Source organism: Rhinocladiella mackenziei (assembly GCF_000835555.1).
Source record: "Rhinocladiella mackenziei CBS 650.93 unplaced genomic scaffold supercont1.3, whole genome shotgun sequence".
Taxonomy (NCBI): domain Eukaryota; kingdom Fungi; phylum Ascomycota; class Eurotiomycetes; order Chaetothyriales; family Herpotrichiellaceae; genus Rhinocladiella; species Rhinocladiella mackenziei.
Window position 1 is genome coordinate 186,887 of NW_013550602.1, and position 22,766 is coordinate 209,652.

Consider the following 22,766-nt stretch of genomic DNA (forward strand, 5'->3'; position numbering starts at 1 on the left):
ACAGCGCTCAAGCGACCTCGTATAGAGCCGGTCAAGCGGGGTTCGTACTGGTACTGGTAGAAAGCTGGGATCCATGTCAATGCCTAGCCGATCTTGGCGGGCCAGAGGCCAATGTCCACGCCAAGATACAGAGCACCGACTACCGAGTATACTGGTAACATTGGATGGATGGCGCATGACTCGACGGAGGATCGGACTACGTTGGAAGGATAGAGTATGACTCGGCAGAGTGCAGGACCGGAACAAAACGAACTTGACGAGTCACCGACTTTGACTTGATGCTCTCATGTGTGGCGGTCAAATTGCAAACAGCAGGTCTTGGCTTTTGCAAGATTCGAGTATTAGGTAACAAGTGTTATATTTAGTTGTCACTGACCGGCCGCCTCAGTCGCGGGGTACATTCCCAACCTACGATAATAGATCTTGTAACTACCAATAACAAAAAGCACTGCAGCTTCAGGCATAAATAGAGGAGCAATAATACTGCTCAGTAAACACTCTGTACTGAATATATCGACCATTTTCATCCCTACTGCCAGTGACTTGTTCATGAATGCCAAGTCCTGTATTGGCGCCAAGTCCTCTGCATTTCACGGCCTGGCCTCAGACTCCAGGCAGGCCTTCAGGGCATGGAAAAAGCCGGCCAGGGAGACAACTGAGCACGGACAGCCAAGCCTGTAGCTCTGGTTCCAGGCCCTTGGAGTGTACTGTAACCATCGTGATGGCACTTAGTGGCACATAGAGGACGTCGAAGACACTGCACCCCTGTTAGAGCTAAGCTGCCAGGAGCTAAACAGCCAGCTGAACGACCCAGCTGAACAAACACGAGCCTGCCTGCATATACAGTACGAGAATCATAGCAGCGCCGAGTGACGATCTCCCGCCGCCCTGCATCTCCTCTGCATAACCTCAAACCGGCGGGCTGTTCGATACGAGTATTGCATAATGCGTTGTAAAGACACCCCGCGTTGGGTTCCCATCGTTGCCAGCATTGCCAGCACCAGGCTTGTCAGTACCACCACCACTACAACCAAACACAGCCACCATGTCCATCATGTCCCCTATGTCCCGTATGTCCCTTGCTGACCCTTGCTGAAAGGTACTCTGCTCTCCGCACCTGACGCCGTAATGCCCCTCGTCAGGTAATATCATCGATACCAGTCTTACGAAACGGCGAGCTGCGAACTGCGAACGGCGAACGGCCACGAGCCCCCTCCAAATCCCAGCTTCACATCACTTCCTTGCCCTGTTCTGCCGGTGCCCAGACCTGGGTTGAATACACCACGCAGGGCCGACTCCTCTACCACCGCGCTCCCAGAGAGCTCCCCGCCGTCCCGCCAACCTCTCCCTCACCCGAACTTCGCCATCCTGTCCGCATTCGCATGGCGATAGACCCTTGTGAGATCGCAATAGAAGAGCCACCGAGACATCCCACACCCGCGCCGGCGTGCGCTCCAAACCAAACACTATGGCCGTCATCAAGGGCACACGGGGAAACCCCAAGGGCCCGCGGTTTCTCACTCAGCGCAATCTCGAAAAGGCCGTCCTCAAGGCCAATGGCGACGAGGTCCCGCGCCCGCCCATCGACCCGGGCAAGATGCAGCTATTCTCCTACTACCGCCCGGGCCTGACCGCGGGCACCTACTCCATCTACGCGGAGCAGCTCATCGAGGGAGGCCAACCCCAGGTCCGCCGGGTCTTCAACCGGGAGAAAACCGGAACGACCTACCTGCCGCAACAGTTCGAGGTCATGGCGCCCCAGTTTTCCCTGGACGACAAGCTGGTCAACAGCCACTATCCGCCCGAGGGCAACCAAGACGAGAGCCGCGTGCTTCCGCACATCGTGATCAACGACCCGCACTTTCCGTGGGAGCGGGACGCGGGGAATCTCCAGGATGCAGACAAGGATCCGCCGTCACTGCAGGGCCCAAGAGACCCCGACGTCGACGAGACGGGGCAAGTCCATCTCGATAAAGACGGCGAGCCCACCACCGATCCGGACCAGTACGTCTACCGCAACCTGGTTCCGTGGGTCAAGCTGCTCGTGTTCGACCCCGAGGAGCTCCACCTCGACCCCGAAGAAGGGACGGCCCTGGGGATCAAGGGATTTGTCGCAGGGAATCAGCCGACCAACGGGGCCTTCTCCATGACGGCGGCCGAGTATTTTACCCTACCGCAGGGGAACCGAATACGGTTCGAGGAAGCTTTCGGGGACGACGAGGACAGCCTCAACGCAATCAAGTCCGGACGAATGTCCAAGCAACCGACCCAGGCCATTTTCCCTCGGAAAGAGCTGTTTCGCAGCTTGTGCCATGATCTCGAGGGCAACAAATACCTCGCCCATGTGCGCAACATCAACACCGTAGGTTTCCCCAACGCCGGGGTGGAGGAGAACGGTCTTTTCTCGATTGTGATCTCGAGTCGAACGGGCGCCTTAGAATTTGATCCGCCAGACCTTCCCAAGACCCAGATCTGCCACTTGGTCTCGCTCGAACACGCCGATCGGTCGTTTGCCATGGACTTTGCCAACTGGTCGGACGGCGATCCTCGGGGGAACGAAAGAATCGGCATCATTTCGCTCTTCTCCTGGACCTATACGGCTCTGCCCCCAGACCCGGTCAACTTTGTCGACTCGATGAGGGCCATTGTTCGGAACATCGAAGAAGGCACGCCCATGTACATGCAGATGCTGAAGCCACCGCAGCGCATGATCACCGCGATGGAAGAAGACGTTGCATCCCTTTCCGCCGTCCAGAACAACGCCAGGAAAGCATTATCCAGGCGCTTCGACAAGGGCTATACAATCTCGAGATGGCGCGCCGAGACGGGCGAAGTAACGGCCGCCTTCAACCGCGGCCCGCTGGTCCCGTTGCCTGTCCCACAGGTGCCTTGCCACGACTGGCCTACCGGATCGACGACATCAAAGAGCTACCAAATCTTGGATCGCAAGACGGGTTTCATGGATCTCTCCTACTCCTCGGCATGGCAGCTCGGGAAGATCCTGGCAATCTCCGATACCACATTCAGCAGCGCCTTGACAAGATTCCGCAGCTTCGTCCAGGGCGTGGCGGAATCGAATGCCCGGTCGGCCGTCAACAAGGTTCCGAGTAAGATATCTCTGATCCGTGGAATGCGAGACAACGTCGGGAACATCGACTCCCTACTCGACGACGACGTTTCTGAACCCAGACGAGTGATAGCGCCGTTGAGACGCCGCGTTGTTTCCCGGCTAGACGACCCGCTCATCATGGCCGCCATGGAGGTGACTGTTGCCGACACGGTGGCAGAAGCTGGCTCGGCAGGACCAGAAATATACAACGAGTTCAACGTGTACGGCGAAAACAATACCGACTGGTCTACGATCCTGAGATGGATCACCGACAAGTTGTATCTGGCAGACATCCCCGCCCACTGGCTGTTCCCGGATCCGTCCTACATTCCCGACGAATCTTTGAGGTTCTTCTACATCGATGACGCATGGATGGACTGTCTGATCGATGGCGCGCTAAGCGTGGGAAACCACCTGTCTAGGGATGACGACCTTGTTAAGACAAAGATCAAGGAGTTTTACAACACGTACTTGAGCACCGAGGTCCCTGACACGGATGGGTTAAAACCGCAGATCCCACATTACGGGTTTGTTTTGCGCAGCCAGATTGTCAAGTGCATGCCTGATTTGCGGATCAACGTGAGACATTAACACTCCCTCTCCTACCATCTACGTTAACGCGCTTCTAGTTGAAATGGAACAACCAGGACGAAGAGGATCCGCGAGCCCCGGTGTGTCAATGGCTCCGTCCTGACGACGTTACGCTCATATGCCTTCTCGACCGGCCCCCAGAGGAACTCCATCTCTTCGATGCGGATCACCCTGACAATTCAGGCATCGTTCTTTCACAGCCTCCTCACCAGCAACGGTTTTCCTTTGGCTATGCGTGGGACGACGAGAAAAAGCTGTTTCGTTTTCTCCTCCGACAGTTGTACACGGACAATCCCCCGGACGGCGAGTGGAAAGAAGAGGCTGGTTTTGACGGTAACCCCAATGACTTCGTGAACCTACAGACGCGGGCAATCAATGCCACCGCCTTGGCCGAACATGTCAACGACCAACTGGCAAAGTACGTCGATCCAGATGACAGCGACCCCGAAACTTCGCGAAAGTACCGCGACTGGGTTGCCACTTCAGCTGAGTTGGCCATGGTGCTGAACGACCCAGCGTATTACTTCGCCATCCACCCAAAGACGGACGACGAGAGCACCAACAGGACGCCTCGACTCCGGCAGCTCTGGACGCAGCCGGTGCAGGCCAAAGTCATGGGAATCGCGCTGCCCAGGGCGGCGGTTCCGACGAAACCCGTTGAGGATCGTCCCCGCCCGCCCAAGCAGCCAGCGACGCGGCAGGCTCCTGTCCCGGTCCCGGCGGACGCACCGAGCAGAGGCCCTCCCATTGTCATGCGGAAGGACTTGGCTGTTGCGGACGAGGGTCTCGTGCAAGGTTTTGCGACCCGGGCGGTGTCAAGCGCGTGCTTTACCCTTCAAGCGTATGCCTACTACAAGGGGATTTCGAACCCGCCGAGCAATGTGACGGGATATGCGCCGAACGACTATATCCCGACCCTAAACAAATACTTGCTAGGTACGCGATCCGACACACCTCCTGCCGTTCTTGTCCCTGTTCACTACTGACGTCCATCAGATCTGATCTTCGTCGTCCGCAAAGACCCGCGCAAAGTCGCTGGAAATAACCAGCTGCTGCGCGAGGTACAGATCGACATTCCCCACCGGGCCCTCAACACCGGTCGCAAGACCGACGCGCTGGTGCGGCCGGACTGGAGCGGTGGGGCGCGCATGCTGAGCAACCAGCGGTTCGTACCGTTCGTAAACCGCACGCCCGACGCGCTGCAGGTGCGGCTGGTGCCGCGCAGCGCGGCCGAGCACCCAGTCATTCGGATGGACGACCAGCGCGCCGCCGACCTTTCGTTCCGGCTGTCCGAGGTGGAGGTGCCGACCAGTGAGATCAAGAAGTGGGTCACCATCGAGGGCCAGCGCGAGCGCGAGTTCCTGGGCTATGTCGTGCTCGACTGGTACGAGAGGTATGAGGTGGGTGGCGTGGTGTCGCCCGTGTGGCAGACGACGACGGTGTTGAAGAGGGATGTGACAGAGGACGAGGACGCGTAGGGAAACGGTGACGGAGGTGGACTGTCGATGGGCATTGCCATAATTGTCACTGTCCGATCGTAAAGTTCCGTTCATGGGCAGTCGTTTAGGCCGGGATATCCGAACACGTTCACGAGATGGAGCCGCCACGAACAAATTCCAAGGGCCCGTCCCTGCAGGCCAGCCGAAGAAGGGTGAAGTACCAAGGTACTTAGGTAATATTACGGTGTATCGTACCGTACTCCTTGGTCGGGATGATTACAGAAAATTCAGGGTAAATTATTCTCTGTATAATACGCGGTATTAGAGCATCGCGTAGACCGACACCCTAACTATTAGTGGGCTTGGCACTGTTCCTTTACGTCGTACGTTGGTTAATTTCAATGTCAGACAGTATGAACCACAATCATCGTACCTCGTCTACATGAATGCTGTCGCCAATGTAAATTATTCAAGCACGGAAGTTAACTCTGCTGTCCTGGTTCCAAACCTTCTTGGCTACGCCGTAACGATAATAGCCTCGCATCTCGTTCCAAGACCTTATCCATCGGGCTTCAGAGCTGAACGACCAACCTTGCTCGACTCCCCCTCTCCTCCATAGCTCCCCTCCTTCACGGCTTGGCAGCGAGTAATTGACAGACAAGTGATTCAGCTTCTTGATGCCAAGATGTCGTTTCTGTCATACAAGGCATTCACCAACTTCAGGGCGTGAGTGACTGGGTGCTTGCTACTGTGTGGCACCCCAAGAGAGTACCAGAGCTAGGTGACTGGGAAAGAAGATCCTGGCAGCCCAATTCTCCTTCCCTTGACATTGCTCTCCTCTTGTCACAATTCGTCTGCCCCGCAGCAGCGTTCCTCTCCCACCGTAGCTGTTCCTGCAACAAGGAAGTTGACGCAAACATCGCCAACATGGCGGATAATGTAGTATGGTCAGATTTGAGGGAGCTCCTGAAGAGGGGGGAGGTCAAAACCGCACCGTTTGGTGTCCAGAAGAGATATGAGATCACTGATATGGCGACAGAGGCAAGTACCGCTTTCATTGTGCGATGTCGAGGCCGTGATGGCTGATGCACAGGGATCATCAAGAGGGTGGGCGAATTCAACCTTTATCTGCTCGCGCTCGAGAAGCTGCAATTGCCCACGGATCCCGCAAGTCCGCTGCGAAAGGACAAAGCGTTTCATCAAGACTTCTCGTCATATTTCCATCTCGCGGGTGAGTGGGTCTATGTGGACAGGTTGTTGGTACCTTGTCGTGGGCCGCCAACGCTCATGTCGGGTGTGTTTCTCCAGGTCTTCACGGGTTCCCCCAAGTAGAGTATCAGGGTGTAGGCTTCTTACAAATGAAGGACTGGGCAAAGAAAACAGCGTACGACCTCCCAGCCCCTTCCAGGGTCTACACCGAGGACGTTCGAGGCAATGACTGACCGTTTCCTTGCAGCAAGGGCAAGGCGGACCTCAGCGGAATATGGCCATCAACTCCTCGTGATTCAAAAACGTCGGGCGGATACTGTGTGCACGGAAGCCCCCTCTTCCTCATATGGCACCGGCCTTACCTAGCCCTCATGGAGCAGACCCTGCTCTCTGCTGCGAAGGAGATCGTAGACTCGTGGTCAGCGGATTCCGAATTGAATGAAAGATTACAGGCCCAAAAGAATGAGGATACCAAAGCGCTCAAGGCCCTCCGTCTGCCCTACTGGGACTTCTGTCGCCCGTGGAGGAAAGGTGAGGGCGTTGGTGCTGGAGATTTCGACTATGGCCTTCCTCCGCCTCTCTCCCTCCCCTACATCAAGGTTCGCCGGCCAAATAAGCTAGAGTATGAGTACATCCAAAACCCGCTGTACCAGTACGTCTTCCCGGAAACCCAGATCAATACTACCAAGAAGGAGAGCAAACGTTACAAAAGGGTTCTTGAATTCGCCAAGTTAGGCCCCGTAGCAGGCTCAAAACCTATTCGGACCACCAGAAATGCCGGGGTTACTGGCAAGACGAGCCATAAGGAACTTACAGACCAGGGCAATCGCTTTCTTTCAACCATGAGGGACAGGCTGTATCGCACTTTCACCCTCCCCGATAAGGAGTTCCAGCAGGTTTCGACCGCTAGGACGGTGCACCTTGATGATGATAATCCTTTTGTGGAAGCCAAACCAGAAAACGAAAAGGACTCTTTCGAATCTATCCACGACAACTACCACGTCATTTTGGGTGGTATGAACCCAGATGGGCAACCGCACGGAAAAGGCGCCATGACTCTGCCCCATATATCTGCTTTCGATCCTGCATTCTGGCTCCTGGTAGGTCTCCATTGTTCTAACATTGAGGCGGTTAGTTTTGACCGAGTGCTGACTTTAACTTTCCTCAGCATGGGTTTTATGAGTGGACGTTGTGCCTATGGCAGGTGTGTTTGGTATCTCTCGCCTCCAAGGCGGCCCCTAATCCTTTATTAGATCATCCATCCCCAAAAGTATTGGGACCCGGATTTTCAAATCAAGCGGAGCAACAAAACCGAAGTCATCAAATGGATGAAGCCGCTTGGCAAAGAAAGCGCCGAAACTCCACTCCTACCCTTCATGACGCCGAGAACAAATCCGTGCGTGGCCAACAAAATCGAAGATCGCTATTGGAATACATTGAAGAGCCGGTATTGGGAACAATTTGGATATTGTAAGCCGCAACTTCTCTTGAGCCTTGAGGACGGAGGGATAGGCGGCTAACTACCCAGCTTACGACAATCTACCCGGTGTTTCCAAAGACGACGATAATTTGAAAAGGGAAAAGGACGCAAAGTCTGCCAATGCCCTCGTCAATGCCCTCTATGGGTGGGTACCTGGACCCACACTTACAGAGCTGGAAACAAAGACGCGCAAGGAATTCTTGACCATCCCGCAATTTTCCGCCATGGATTGGTTTCCAAAGAAAAAGTCAGATGGCACGCCTGTTGCATTCCCTTTCGACGATCTTACTCTGGACGACCTGAGCGACGCAACCGGACCAGGACTCTTTGGAATCATGGCAGGTATGCTTATCCACTTCGCACACCACCGATGCCGAAGTGCCTTGCTGACCAGTTCGTGCTGATTCAGACGCCGGCGTTCCCTCGGATAAAAAGCCAAAGAAACCGGAGGCCATACACTTGTGAGCCCGTCCCTGTCACTGCTGGAGCAATCAGTATTCTAACGATCTCGTGATAGCGATCCCCGGCGCGTGTTTCCCGCGCATCTCCAGCGGGCCGGCAAAATGCGCCACTGGTCGTTCAATTTCAACGTTGAAAAGTAATGCCCAAAGCAAGGGACTGCTGGCCGAGACCCTGCCGCTGACGCGCCGCCACAGGTTCGCCCTCAAGGGCACGTTTGTCGTGTACGTCTTCATCGGCGATTTCACGCCGAACCAAGACAACTGGTTTCAAGACCCGAGCCTCGTCGATGCATCAGCAATCTGGGCGCGCGACGTGGACGAGAACATGGCGGACGAGTGCCCGAATTGCCAACAGCAACTGGAAGAGGACTCGATCTACGGCGACACCGTCCCGCTGACGAGCCGGCTGGTCGATATGGTCGAGGCGCGCGAGACGCAGCCGCCTACGCCCGAGGAGGGCATGGTGCTGCGGTCGCTGGACCCGGAGGACGTAATTCCGTTTTTGCGCCGAAATCTCCACTGGCGCGTGGTCGACGTAAGTGGTTTTCTCTTTTCTTTTTCGCCGTTCGCACGTCGTCTTTCAGGACATCTGAGATCCGGGGGCGGCTAACGAGTTCCCAGCGAAACGGAGCCCAAGTCCCGCGCGAGAAGGTCGGCCGGTTCCTGACCTATGTCACGTCGAGAACCATGGCGTTTCCGAAGACAATATACGACCTTCCTGTGTGGGACAATCCGGAGGTGTATCGCGAGGTCACCCACGGGAGACCGTCTGGACTGTGCTTTGCGCCGGGGTCCTGACCATCCGGGAGGGCGAAGGAGTGCTGGCCCAGAGCTGGAGCGTGGTACGGACGGAGGAACAATTATTGAATTCTCCCAATCTAGACATCAGACAATTCCGTGTTTTGCGCGGGACGCGTCAGTGCGTCAGTGCGAGTGTCTCGTCAGTTTCACGACTCTTCTTTCATCCACAGTGATGATTGAGACTACACCGATTGACAGGCTCGATTTTGATTCGCTAAATAAGCGATCGATACCGTATCGATTCTTGTTGCCGAGGTATCGATTCTTATCGATACTGAACCGATACTGAATCGATTCCGGTCTAGCTTAGGGAGGAATCCGCCACCCTCCATCGGATCCAGTCTATGGACTACCTCAGATAAGCTCTACTAGTCATACTCGAGATGGTTCGTAACCGAGCGTTAACGGACGAGCCTCGATGTCGACATGGTTCATGGATTGGATCCGATGGGTCGTGGTATTTCATCGGATCCAATCTATGGACCGCCTCAGACAAGCTCTACTAGTCACACTCGAAATTGCTCGTAACGGGCCGTTAACGGACGAGTCTCGATATCGAGATGATCCATGGATTGGATCCGATGAAAGACCACCGCCATCGGATCCAGTCTGTGGACCACCCAAGCCCTTACTAATCACACTCGAGATGGCTCGTAACGGAGCGTTAACGAACGAGCCTGGATATCGAGATGATCCCTGGATCGGATCTGATGAGAGACCACCGCCATCGGATCCAGTCTGTGGACCATGTGGTCGAGGGGCGTCCTACTCGATAGAGGTCGACGTCCTGATATCGAGATGATCCACGCATCGGATCCAGTCTGTGGACCACCTAGAGAAGCTCTATTAATCACACTCGAGATGGTTCGTAACCGAGCGTGAACGGAGAATGAATCTGTTTCGGAGACCATGTTATAAGGGAAAGCATCGTACGAAAAGAAAAAGAAGATGATAAATTCAAAAGTCGGTCAAGGTGTGATATGTGGCGACGCCAAGGCTTGTAAAGACCTTCGGAAGCGTTGTACGCTTCGTACACGCTTCGAAAGTATATAGTCTGACGGTCCCCTGGACCCTTCGAAATAGGACAAGTCCTCCGTAAAATCACAAAGGGATCGATTCTGGTCACGTGCAAGTAAAAGAATCGATTCTAGTGATTCCTTATCGATACCGCTTAGTATCGATTTCGTATCGATGCCTTTGGAATCGAAATCGACCCTGCCGATTGATTTGAATCTTGTAGTATCCAGCATCCAGCATCCAGCATCCCGTAGATGGGATCGCGCTAGTCGTATTCGGTCGTTAAGTCTATTGTTTGTGGGGGATAGATTCTGCAGGATAGACTCTGATGCTGATGCCGAATCTGTTGCGGACTCCCTGCTCGAATACAATGAGATAGATGGAGGAAAAATTCATTTGACATCTTCAATGTTATTTGCATTAGGTTTTGTAGTTATGTTTACTACTGTCATGGTCCTCCTGCGAGCGCAGTGGTCTGACTTTGGAGGTGTTTCAGTCGTTCCTTTGTGTGGCGTGTGGGAGATGTTGATGAGTCTGGGCTCACGCGCGACTCGCTCAGTCGAGGCCGCTTGAACATTGAGCATTGAACATCGCCGCTTCTAAGGTTCTTCTCTCTACGATATTCTCCTTGCTGGACGAACAGAATGAGCGATGCGAGCAATAAGATATCCTGATGATGAGTTGCGTAATCGTAATCCATATACCTTTCAGCCTGATTCCTCACAATTAATCAACATAGTACAACCCCTCGTTCCCAATGGCGTTCCCAAGGGGTGAGTTAGGGCACTTCCGTACTCCACGTCACTCAGCGTGGCAAGGCTGAGATGCAATGACGCGCCGCGCTGCGCAAGGCTGCAGCGTCCCCCGCCTGTTTGATCAACACCAATGAACTCGCGTCACTGACCCTTTCCTCCAACAACTTTTACCTTTGTCGTGTCCTTTCCTCCCCCTAATGGATCTGGGGGCTCAGTACTTGCGGGCGCAGTAAGGCGCAAGATCCTCCAGCTCCAATGATCCAGGCAAAATGGACGTCTTCCTGGGCAAGGTGACCCAGCAGGCGATGAACTACGCCATCCGCTCGGGAGTTACCATAACAGCATCATACGCCATTCGCCAATCAAGCAAGCTGCTCAGCAGCACGCCAAAGAGCAACGTCCGAAATGAACTCTACCGACTCCAACAGAAACTACAGCACAAAATCCACATCGTGTCGCCAGCAATCGACTTGATTGAACTGATCGCCGCTCGCGGAAACACGTCACTGTTCTCGGCCGTCGCGCTGGTAAAAGAGCTGCGGCTGGAGATTCAGTCGCTCGGCCAGCGATTGGCGAAAGCCGCGGAAGCGTCCGTGCAGGTGGCCGGGAAGACCAGGAAATGGAGCAAGATAATCGACTGGTTATTTGGTAGTGGAGATGTCTACCAAAAAGTTTTTATCGAACAGCATAATCCACTCCCATCGTATCCCGAAGTTGGACATGGTATGGTTATTCTTGGTCTATCACTAAAGAAGAGAAGCTAACCTTGGTACTAAGGTGACCAGTTATAGTTTACTCTATTAAAGCTTTTGTCACTTATAGTCTTCGCACTTAAACTAAGAAATGATACTAGATTATAGAATAGTAGTAGAATAATAAATTTAAAACACAGAGAGACCGGAAGATAATCGATCACAATAGTAAGTGGTGTGTAAGTCGTAGTGGCACTTCAAATACTACAGGTATATTTCACCACACAGGGTATTTCACCACGCCGGGATGTCGATTTTACTTCGTTGTACTGCCGACAGATTCTGGACCGTTAAGGACTCTGGACCATGCACTCTGCCACAATGGTACACGATACTGAATGGTTGTCAATAGAGGAAGTGTCTTACCAATCTTCGGGTCCGCAATATTCTCCTGCCCTTTCCGCGCTTGGTACACACCTCAAGAGGCTTCGATCCCAGCTACGGATCAACACTTTCCATGTGTTACGGCAAGCACTCCGTCGCTTGCACAGCATGTGGCATCTGGAAATGAGCAAGAAAGAGGTCGTGCAGGTGCTCTCCCCGTTTCGGTCCCTGCGTGTAACCATTGAGCGGTTGTGTCTGTCGCCTGCCAAAGGTCTGGGCTTAGAGCTGCGCATCATTTCGGCTACTCGGCCCAGAGGTCGAAACGGTACGGCAGCTACCAATCTTCCTTTCACACCTCTCAACGGCCATTTGATTTGTCTCTTGGCACCAGGCGAAGCTCTTACCTTCGGCACAATGGAGAGGCTCTACAGTAAATCCTGCTAAAGGTTTCGCGATGTGATGTGGCAGTGTGACTCTGTTTCAAACCAAAATCATGTTGAAAAGGGGAACGTGAAAGCCTATCCATGCGACGTTACCTTTGCCATATCCATAATCGATGTTCATGAAGATATCCTTCGTTTTCTTGTGCGTACACTTCGGTTGGCCAAGGAACTGATTCTGGTGGACACGTCATGTTTGATTTCAGGTGCATTCGAACCAACTTTGTGTATTTTGCAAGGCTGGTTTGATGTACCAAGCTCTCCTCTCGAGCCGTGGCTTCTCAACACTCATCCTAGCCTAAGGACGATTTGGTAACTATTCCACCACCAGCCTACGCTCGCACTTTACCTTGACAGATGTGCTACGAGACTCGCAATCGATGTCATTCACAGTTGGAGAGGACTTCGATCGAGCTCAGGTCTACCGTTCGACCATTTTGGACGTATCGCAAGCAGATGCCCTTCTTCACTCCTTACAACATGTGGTAGCTTTGATTCACGGGCCCCCGGGAGCAGGGAAAAGTTTCGCTGTATCTGGGATCGTGCGAGTGCTGGCAAAGGCGATGGTGAGTGCCGACTTAGGTCTAGTGGTCTGTGTTTCCCATACAAACCATGCTCTAGATCAGCTCTTAGAGCGATTGAGTGGATATAAGCTCGGCGTCGTGCGGGTTGGGTCCCGTTCTCGATCAGAGATCTTGGATGCATGGAATTTGAAGCGACTTGTACATGATAAAGAGGTGTCAAGCGGAAGTGGGCTGGGTGATTAGCTATTGTATTGTAACAATCCGGGCCAATCCACAAATCACTCGCATGTTGTACAATATGTGAAATGATAGAACACGAGATATAAATACATTACTTTCATTGTACCTACTAAACAGTAAACTCTTCTACATTTGCAAAAGGGTAATGCTTGCGCCAAGATATGTCTTGCTATTGATTTGAAAATTTGAAAGTCATTCTGGAATCATCTAATTTGGCTAGTCTATAAAGCTTTGCTTACCTAGGTTGCTTTTGGTGAAAAGTCTCTCGATGATCATAATGTGCTACAACATGCCTTTGCGCTATCTTCTTTGGCCGCCGGCCATATCTTCATGCACACTCTAGTGATCCATTGGCTGAAAGTCCAAGTCAATCAACTCCGCGTTCCCTCCAAGTGCTACCGCGTTTTGCACTTGGTCACGTACAGCTGAACTAGCGGAAACTGAGACCAGTCAATTCATTTCAACCAGAAAACTTGACGAAGATCTCGCTTACCAGTTACCACAGTCCGACGATGCAAATCTCTAAATGCACTACGTTGTCGTCCGTTATCAGAGCCGCTGCTGTGGCTAGATTTCTCTGTCAACTGAGCCGCGTTCATGGATGCATTTCTCGGCGTTTGATCATTATGGTTGTTAGAAACGGAATGGATCACTTGTACCCAGTCTGGAGGAGCGGGAAGAAACCGCACCCGACCGTGCGAGCCCCAACGCTGATTTTTTGGATCCACACTACCTGATGTATAGTATATGGAAACGCACAGAATCTGTCACTGTCAGCATTATGTGGAAAATTAGGGGTCCTAGAATGACCGGATGATCCTTATCTTGAGCTAAAAGTTCGTTCAGTGGATGCTCCAGGCTTCGCCCATCATCTGCTGAAGTCAGTACGACAAGCACAAATTGGGATGGTTTAGAGATATGTGAATAACTAACTGATACTTTCAAGCTGCCATATGAGATGGACTTTTCGGGCAAGCGCTGTACCCTGGTGGTGGCATTCTATCAAGTGTTGCAGGTAAGGCAAATGCGCAACGAGACCGAAGCAAGAGGCGACCATAATAACGGTACCATAGTCATGGAGTGGCATAGGATAACCATGAGGGCCCGTGAACAGTACTCGGTAAGGCTTCTGGCTCATTCTTCGCCCAGACAGTCGGTGGGACCATCCCTTACCACGCTCAATCATTAAAGTTAATACCTGACTGGTTTTCTGAGGACGAAAGTTTGCTACGACGAATGGATGTGATTGGAAGAAAGATCTCAGACCCATACCCGGGATCCAGATATTGATGTATTGGCCAGGATCAATAGCCATCTTGAAAGGAACAAAAAGTCTTATGACTACATGATTTGACTCCACGCGTACTTCTGCCCGCGGTAAATCATGTAGAAAGAAGCGGTGTACCCACAAAATTCGCAGGAGTTGTAAGGCAAGGAAGATGCCAATGGAAACGCCGCCTGAAATTCTGATGTAGTTTACAAAGGATGACTTACCTGAGGTATGCACCCAGGTGGTATAAGCAACAACCACAGAGAGGATCTGATGGCAGCGAAGGATGTAACAACGATACCAACGAAGGGTAAGGATCTGTTACGAGGGGTGTAGAGAGAAGGATCATAAACCGTTGCGAGTGCACAAGGTAGGGTGAAGAATAGTAATGTACTGAAACCTGTCCTCTACCTAAGGGTTCGAAGGCTCTTCTTATACCTTCGATCCGTTCATCTTCCTGCCTCCTTCTAACGCCCAGCCCCCTTCCTGCCACCTTTGCAGTGGCTGGGAATTCGTGGCGTGATGGGTGTTACAGCGAGAAGTATGCGATTCGCGTCCGCGTACTCAATGAATGGTAGATTGACATGACTACTATGTCCATCAACAATAAGTAAACGCCGGTCTCGTACGGAGGTCTTTTCTTTAGTTGCACGGTCAATAACCTGACGAAGCCAGTCAAGACCTAATGTAGGCGGGTTTGGGGCTATTATTCTTTTGGCCCAAAACCCGTTGGGGTCGCCCAGAGTTTAATTAAATACAGGATGACATAATGCGCGTAATCCAATACAAGTAACTATTACAATAATTATACTTTGGGTTGACCCGACCCGACCCGACCCAAGTGAACGGGTTTATGGGTCGGGTTTGGGTCAGGCCTTGATTGACCCGAAAACCCGTTCGGGCGGGCCAAGGGGGGCGAAAACCCAGCCCGACCCGGCCTATGTCAAGGCCTATGATGAGGTCGCTGTCCGACTTCCCGAACTCAGCATCCCTTGGGCCGTAGTTGACAAGATAGTCTGGCCCACCAGTAGTTACGACACAGCCGTCTTGTTGTTGGTATCCAAACCCATCCCTACTAATGATCTCTGTAGCAGAGATCGAGACGTCAGCATCTGCACATATGCAAAAACAATGTCGGCGTAGGTCATAAACATACCCACCACGTTCTCAAAGTGATACTGATCGGTGACAGACTCTTCTGCTCTGAATCGCTGCTCGCAGCTATCCGGAAATGGTATTCCCTAAAGCCTCTCCATAATCAAGGCACATGGAGACGCATGACCACCAAGAGCGTCGGCTTGAACAATATCGACTAGCTCTCCGTGGAAACGGGAGACAAGGTCTTGAACGCAGCTCCCACCCATAACGGTGCCGCACCCGAAGTTCCCATAATCGCTGAATCCTGGCGGGAGCTGAAGAGCGCCAGTCAAATTGCGCATGAACATAGAGCAGCCTCCGAAGTCTGAAATGTCACTGACGTTAAGCGAAGGCGGGGTGCCGAGCCAGAAGGACCGTTCACTGTATTCATTGCCCACCGGTGTCTCGTCAGATATCGTCAGCATCCATGTCAGGGGCCCGCCTGAGGTGTTGTTGTTGCTACTGAACGACGCGACACCGACGCCGTTATTGGTGAGTTTTGGTTGGCAGATTCCTTTCGCGTCCTTGCTATCAGTATAGCAGTCAATGCCCCTCCCCGTCGCATCCAACAATTCGCGCTACCGAAGGACGAATTATGCACAGGGCGAACAAGAATGTCGCGATACTCGCGAGAAAGAAAGGGGCAGGTCTCATATTGTGTAGTTATTGTTCGAAGTCGGAGGTATGGAATTGTTGAACAATGACAGTAACCCTTCACTTGGAAAAGGGTTATCACCCTACGTAGGACAAAGGGGAGAAATAGGGGAAGAAAAGGAGTTGACCAAGCATGTATAAATACCAGCAGCCTGGCAGGACCGGTTGCAGGAAGACAGAGCATTCAATACATCTCAATTTGCACCTCCAGTTTGACAAGCATCTATTGCGAATAACGAGACAACAAAGGTCTTCAAAGCCAGAATAAATAGTCAAGGGACGGACAAAAGGTTCCCTGTCATAAGCGCTCATCGTTACACGAATAGCACGCGCTGCCTGGTCTGTCTGTTGCAGCCATGACTAGTGAAGCTCGCATTCGTCTCAGTAAGCGCGATGAACCTCAAGATTTCGGCCATGATTAATCCAGAGCTACATACTCCAACCGTTCAACCGTCTCTCCTGCAATATGCTCATGCGGAACAGAAGAGATGCCGAGCAGAGGCAGAGGTAATTTTTGACACTCATCCCAGATCTTTGTTCCTCCCATCGCGACTAAACATGGTCATGCGGTACTGGAGAGGGCCAAATCTGGCGCAGACTCTGTCGTCAGGGTTCTGGTAAATGCTAGGGGGCTTGAAGATACGCGCTCCTCCCAGAATGTGTCTCCATGGTTCACGGTCTCTCATTGGTCCCCAATGCAGCTCTTCAATCTTTTTCAGCGGCCAACAGAGGAGTTCTGTCCACTTTTTGTTTGTTCCCATGAGGCAATCTCTGATTGACCGGTTCAGGCAATATCCAAGGCCTTGCAACCACCACGCATAATCCACCGCATGAAGTACTGCAGCATAATAAGCGAAGATAACAAGCGCTGCTGGGTGTCCTCGTTTCAATGTGGTAGTGTACGAGGGATGAACATAGATTATCCAGGCGACTAACCCAGTAGTATTCGGTCGCGGGCGATCCATGCATCCAAATGCGAAACCGAGACTGGATATAGTCGGAAAAAGTTCCCCAAACCAAAAGTTGTTGAATGGCCCTGTGCGCTGCCGAGATCTAGCATGTCTCCAATGCCCAAAGCAAAGCTGTTCAGCGCAGCTTGAGCCCCGTCGCCCAAGATAGGTACAGCTTTCAGCGGCAGAACTCTAGCCCCTAGTGGACTCACCAACGGAGAGAGCTCCCTTCCAACAACGGCACCAGATTCTCGTATAATGGGCTATTGTACCAAGGAGGAAGTTAAAAGTACTGATCATCCTGCTTATGAAATCGTCTGCATTAGGCTCGCGCTCGGCTTCCGTATTTTGAATAAAACAGAACGATATTTCCGTAAGTAGACCGAGAATCCGAACAGAGGATGGCAAGATTTATTGTCTATGGCGCTAAGATGCGGAATGAATGTTGAGAGACCCTTTTGCTGATACGCACTGGCTTTGTCCAGGTAATGATTTCATTCTGACACGAGCAACATCGGAGTCATGGAAGTCAAGTGCAGAGCTGAAATAGCGACGATCCCATGTATGAGATAAGGATGATTTGGTGCCTTGTGAGGAATGTCTATGTCCCACATAAGATGTAGGTCTAGGTCTGTCATAACATGCGTGGAGGTCATAAACCAGTAGTGATCCAGCAACTCAACATCAGATAGACCCGCATCTGGAAGTGTGCGAGACATATATAGCGGTGTCAAGCTCGCGACGTGGATCACTGCCACTGGAAATGACCGTACCAAAGGGTTGTGGGGTGAACAGGTGACTTGGACGGAGAAAAATCATTAATCCTCCAAATTGCTGCGTGGGACAAGTATAATCATCTGATGGACGTATCATCAGGCTATTGGACTTCGTACACCATACCACAATCATCTTATGAGAAGAGCTGGTTTGAGGACGGACGGCAACAATTCAAGAGATGCCAAACTCACGGTACCGTCGAGAAGGAATTTATGACACACCAGTTGCCCCCAGCAAACTAAGGGTTTGCTCCAGGGAGGCAAGGACAGCAAATGCGAATGTTTCGTTGCAATCGACGAGCCGACCAAAAGAATGACCCCAAGGAGGTTCGTAAAGGTCGAATTCATTGAGTGAGATCTCCTCAGCGGTCTTGTATGCAAATGTGCAGTTTCCGCGTTCTCTTCCAAGTACAAGAGATCTCACAATGCAGAAACTAAGTGATACCAAATCCCTAGCTCCCATCCATGCAAATTCATTCGTTGTCTTGGTCGAATAAACCTTGTGTAAGATTTCTCTTTCGAGAAGAGAAGAATGATACATTTAGCCACAAACAGAATGAGTTGACCACAACATGTCGGCATAGGATCATGACTGACATTCAACGGCCTTTGTCAGGTATCGAAGATACTTGTCACCAGGGACTGAGGCGGAAAGAACTTGAAAAAGCGGGGTAAGGGACATCAGCGAGAGTGTACGCCAATGAATATCCATTTCGGAAGCACCTCGCTCACAAGTTGCGTCTGAGAGCGTGTAGGAACAGGGGTTTGTTCGCTGCTTACTCAATCAACACATGTAGCCACGGGCATCCGGATAACATATTGGCCCACCGCGAAAGCCCCAGGCCTGTAATAGGGTCTGTGCTCTTCCTCTCCGAAGTTGGGCTCATACGTGTGACTTGCTTACATAGTCCAGGGCTCCGCGAGTTAGTCTGGTACTTAAGGCTAGTTTCTTCGCAAAAAATCGTCATTGATTTCGACAAGTCTGTAAAGCACCTTCTACTGACGTTGCTAGAATTTGGATCAATCCGCCTTCACGAAACGATACAGATATCACTCGACATGGCTAGCCCGCCCAAGAGATTTGGAATGGTACTGTTCGATGGCTTCCAGCTCATCGACGTTGCTGGGCCGGTTGATGTCCTGAATGTTCTCTCAACCCGCGTCGAGGGAATAAGCCTCTCCCTTATTGCTGAGGATCTCTCACCTAAGTCGACCCTCCCGAAGGTATGGCCTGCCAACATGGGAATGGCGCAATTCACCACTTCCCAAACCTTGCAGCCAACCCATACTTTCGATACAGCACCCGAACTTGACGTCCTCATTATTCCGGGAGGTATGGGCTCCTTTGATCCGGAAAGGCCTGGAAAACCGAATGCAGCAGTGGTCCAACCCATCGTCAAATTCGCCTTGGCTCGATTCCCAGAACTTCAATATATACTCACCGTCTGCACAGGTTCCGGCATACTGTCTCAAAGCGGTCTTCTTGACGGTAAGAAGGCAACATTGTTTAAGGGAGCATGGGATGTGATCCCACATTGGCGGCCAGAGGTTCACTGGCAGCCAAGGGCCAGGTGGACAGAGGACGGGAAAGTGTGGACGTCTTCAGGAGTTGCTTCGGGGATTGACTTGATATTTGCCTTCGTGAAGCATATTCATGGGGAGGAAATTGCCAAAGACATTTCAATCTGGATGGAATACAACAGACACCACGATCGTCACAATGATCCCTTTGGAATTGATGTCTAAGGGATTCACGGCCAGGGTTTCTGACGGTGATTAGCGCCAGTCGCTGGATAAAGTTCTGGAGACACATCATTGGCACTTCTCCAAGCAGTGAACAGGGTGTATAGTTGACACTACAAATCATCACACTTAACCGCTTACCATGTTGTGTGTTTTTGACTCTGTCTGCCGACTTTTCCTCGTGATTGATATAGCCTCGTCAAAAGTCCGATGGTCCGTCGCGAGCGCGAGACGAACCGAAGCTCGGTGAGCGAATGTTCGGACGACCACGACGACCATCGTGAGAGGCCTCGGGGATTTTTAAATCATCCTCTGACTGTTCTTGCAGGACAGTCAACAAAGTAGTCGGCAACCATTATTTCACCATAGCCGATCCTCCTGTATGTTTCGAGACCGTCACCGTCAGCTTCATCGTCATCATTCATGCTCTGTACACGTTCTAATATCAGGATATCATGCACCAGTTCTTGACTCAGCCCGTATACGGCTCGGGTCATAATCTTCAGACAAATTCTCTCTTCATCTTGCCAAGGCCTCTTTTCATCTTCCATATACCAGCCTCCCACAGACGGCGGATAATAGAGACCTGTACGCTCCCACGTAGAATAATCCAACACCTCATTATGCAGGAGCATGTCCGATAAGGTGCTTCTCAGTTGACCCGAGACGACAAGTTCCGCATATACGACTGCGCCAAAGGGATCGGTCCCAGCCAAACTTACTGTGGTGTCCATAATGTCCATCGCGGACTTCAACGATTCACCTTTTGATACGATGTCATGGTCGAGGTCCTTCCAGCGGACAGGGCCGTCCATGCTTGCCCAGGACCATGATGGGGCACGGTAAGGCGACACCGGGGCTCTCATCGCAGAAGCTGTTTCTTCTATCATCCAGGTAAGCCCAACATGGATGTTGCTCCTCCAAATACCCGCAAGATAATCGCCTCCGACAACTGGTTGCACGCGTTTCGCGAGCCCCGCGATCGCAATGAGTTTATCCCCGGTATCGAAAAGGCTCCGACCCGTGTAGTCCTGAACGACAACGTACCACGAGAGCACGTTACGTACGTGGCTAGTAGGCTTGCCTCCAAACTCACCATGGGAATTCATGTCCGGGACGAAGAGGTAATTTCCATCGTGTTTGGGATCGAATTCCTGACCGGGAATGCTTTCGCTCTCATACCTGCGACATCGAACGCACTCTAAGAAAACTTCGGCTTGGCCGATATGGAGCACGGGTGGAGCCAGCTGCCGCTCTTGGGGACACCAAGCCCGCTGAGCGACCGGGCCACGGCCAACAAGTGTCTGAAGATCGGTACCAGGAGCGCCAAGATGCGCGTGGCCCATATTTCCATCATCTCCGATGATAAGCATAACTGCGCCTTCACGTTATAACAACGACCGTTCCTTGAGAAAACCCGACCGTACAATTCTCAGATAGTCGGCCTCAAATCCTTTGGGCACCGGAATGATCTGGACCAGTCCTGTCTGTGCAACCTCTCGAAGGTCTAGGAGCCTTGTCGGATACACTCTGAGCCTGGGTTCGAATGCGCGGCACTCCAAATGCGTCTTCAAGTAATGGCCCATCCAATCTTTGACCCTTTCAGCAACACTTACATCCATAGGGTTCGCACCAAGTCTTGAAATCCCTGCTTCTCGAGCGGATCGCTTGACAAATGTTAGTATGGGGCCAAGATTCTTGATCTAGTCTTTGATCGAACCAGAATAGACATAAATGGGTACACAGACAACGGCATGGAACCCCCGAGAGGACTTGATCACCATGTTTTCCGGGCCTCTCCAGGTATGACTTATATACGTCGACTCCGCTTCTCGAAGCCTCGCCGCATTGACGTTAAGTGTGCTGAATGCTGCACGGCCACATTGGACCTGGAGAAAGGACCCATCCAGTGGTTTTCGGCGTAGTAGGCGGGGTCCGCCTCTCGCCACACCAGGATCGAAGGGCAAGCTTTTGTGAAGGACTATCGACGTAGTGAAAGATTCATACCATTCTTCTGGGGGATTGGATTGGTGAGTCGAGGTTGGTGTCTTTGATCTGTGATGGATTATTCCAGGCTCCTGATTGAACGTTGTTTCATATGCGTCCGCAATGGCGTAACTCAGGTGCTCGAAGATCCGTCGGCATATATCACACGTCAAGGCCGCGGTCTAAAGCGAGGGCCAGTCTTAGTGCAGGAGGTAACCTTCAGCACTCCGAAGGGAGGCCCACTTGAAAACCCTGCACTGACAGACCGGACCGTTACTAGTCGGCTGATGGCTCATCGCTGATACACCACAATTGATGGAGGGCAGCCGAACTGACTACCATCTGCATCTTCTTTAATGGAGCTCAACTGGTTTTAAGAGTCGACCTCACAGGGTTTGGGCCTCCAAGGGGAGGGCGATGCGTGACGCATGATAACGCAAGTCAATCTAAGGAGACGCGCGCAGCGACCTTGGCATTAAGAAAGAAACCTCCTAAAGCGGCGGCACTAGCCGCCAAATTCGGCGGGAAATTCCCCAGCAGCTTACTCTACCGATCACACTCGTAATCGAGCGTAGAGCACCTATCCCAACGGATTAAATATTTTCCGGGCCACCAACCATCAGATCCAGTCTGTGGACCAAGTGGCCGGGGGAGAGGTTGTCCATGGATCAGATCCGATGAGTCAGTCCGTAAAGCGCCAAGACTTGCTAAGGCCACGGTATTGGCCAATCACGTAAGGATATGGCTTGGCAACAATCCTCAATTCAATCAACGGTGGACGTGCATTTCGGTTGACAACCAATCAACCTGATTCTCTGAAGTTGGTGGATTGATTTGCCACTCTAGTTAAAGCCACGTGATAGACTGTGGAATCTAGAGAAGGAATGTGTTATCTAACAAGAGAGAAGACTGAAAGGAAGGTGCAAGTTGCCACGCCAAATTCCTCACGTGACGTTGCCAAGGCAATGCACCACGTGACTGGCCAACATACGTACCAAAAAAATGTCAACAGAACATCGAGAAACGAAGCCTCTTCAGGAGACACCTCGGTATACCCTTCCACCCAAACGCTTCGCTCTAAGGCCTGTTCGGACCCAGCGTTACCAGC

At 51.9% G+C, this 22,766-nt stretch overlaps 6 protein-coding genes across 6 annotated transcripts; 4 read left to right on the forward strand and 2 right to left on the reverse strand.

The window, feature by feature from the left end:
- Positions 1–1,468: 1,468 nt before the first annotated feature.
- Z518_03633 (uncharacterized protein) lies at positions 1,469–5,178 on the forward strand (the record flags this gene model as incomplete). The annotated part of the gene is made up of 3 exons (XM_013417343.1): positions 1,469–3,688; positions 3,739–4,636; positions 4,697–5,178. 3 exons carry the CDS (start codon positions 1,469–1,471, stop codon positions 5,176–5,178), a joined length of 3,600 nt encoding a protein of 1,199 aa, XP_013272797.1.
- An 888-nt stretch (positions 5,179–6,066) lies between these two features.
- Positions 6,067–9,087, forward strand: Z518_03634 (uncharacterized protein; the record flags this gene model as incomplete). Its single annotated transcript, XM_013417344.1, has 11 exons — positions 6,067–6,184; positions 6,233–6,370; positions 6,448–6,523; positions 6,596–7,448; positions 7,517–7,552; positions 7,602–7,818; positions 7,877–8,170; positions 8,238–8,289; positions 8,346–8,426; positions 8,485–8,824; positions 8,911–9,087. 11 exons carry the CDS (start codon positions 6,067–6,069, stop codon positions 9,085–9,087), a joined length of 2,382 nt encoding a protein of 793 aa, XP_013272798.1.
- A 2,044-nt stretch (positions 9,088–11,131) lies between these two features.
- Positions 11,132–11,653, forward strand: Z518_03635 (uncharacterized protein; the record flags this gene model as incomplete). Its single annotated transcript, XM_013417345.1, has 2 exons — positions 11,132–11,585; positions 11,640–11,653. The coding sequence occupies 2 exons, from the start codon at positions 11,132–11,134 to the stop codon at positions 11,651–11,653; spliced, it is 468 nt and encodes a 155-aa protein (XP_013272799.1).
- Positions 11,654–15,653: 4,000 nt separating this feature from the next.
- Z518_03636 (uncharacterized protein) lies at positions 15,654–16,619 on the reverse strand (the record flags this gene model as incomplete). The annotated part of the gene is made up of 2 exons (XM_013417346.1): positions 15,654–16,077; positions 16,522–16,619. 2 exons carry the CDS (start codon positions 16,617–16,619, stop codon positions 15,654–15,656), a joined length of 522 nt encoding a protein of 173 aa, XP_013272800.1.
- Positions 16,620–18,988: 2,369 nt separating this feature from the next.
- Positions 18,989–19,675, forward strand: Z518_03637 (uncharacterized protein; the record flags this gene model as incomplete). Its single annotated transcript, XM_013417347.1, has 1 exon — positions 18,989–19,675. The coding sequence occupies one exon, from the start codon at positions 18,989–18,991 to the stop codon at positions 19,673–19,675; it is 687 nt and encodes a 228-aa protein (XP_013272801.1).
- Positions 19,676–19,977: 302 nt separating this feature from the next.
- Positions 19,978–21,045, reverse strand: Z518_03638 (uncharacterized protein; the record flags this gene model as incomplete). The annotated part of the gene is made up of 1 exon (XM_013417348.1): positions 19,978–21,045. The coding sequence occupies one exon, from the start codon at positions 21,043–21,045 to the stop codon at positions 19,978–19,980; it is 1,068 nt and encodes a 355-aa protein (XP_013272802.1).
- Positions 21,046–22,766: the final 1,721 nt, after the last annotated feature.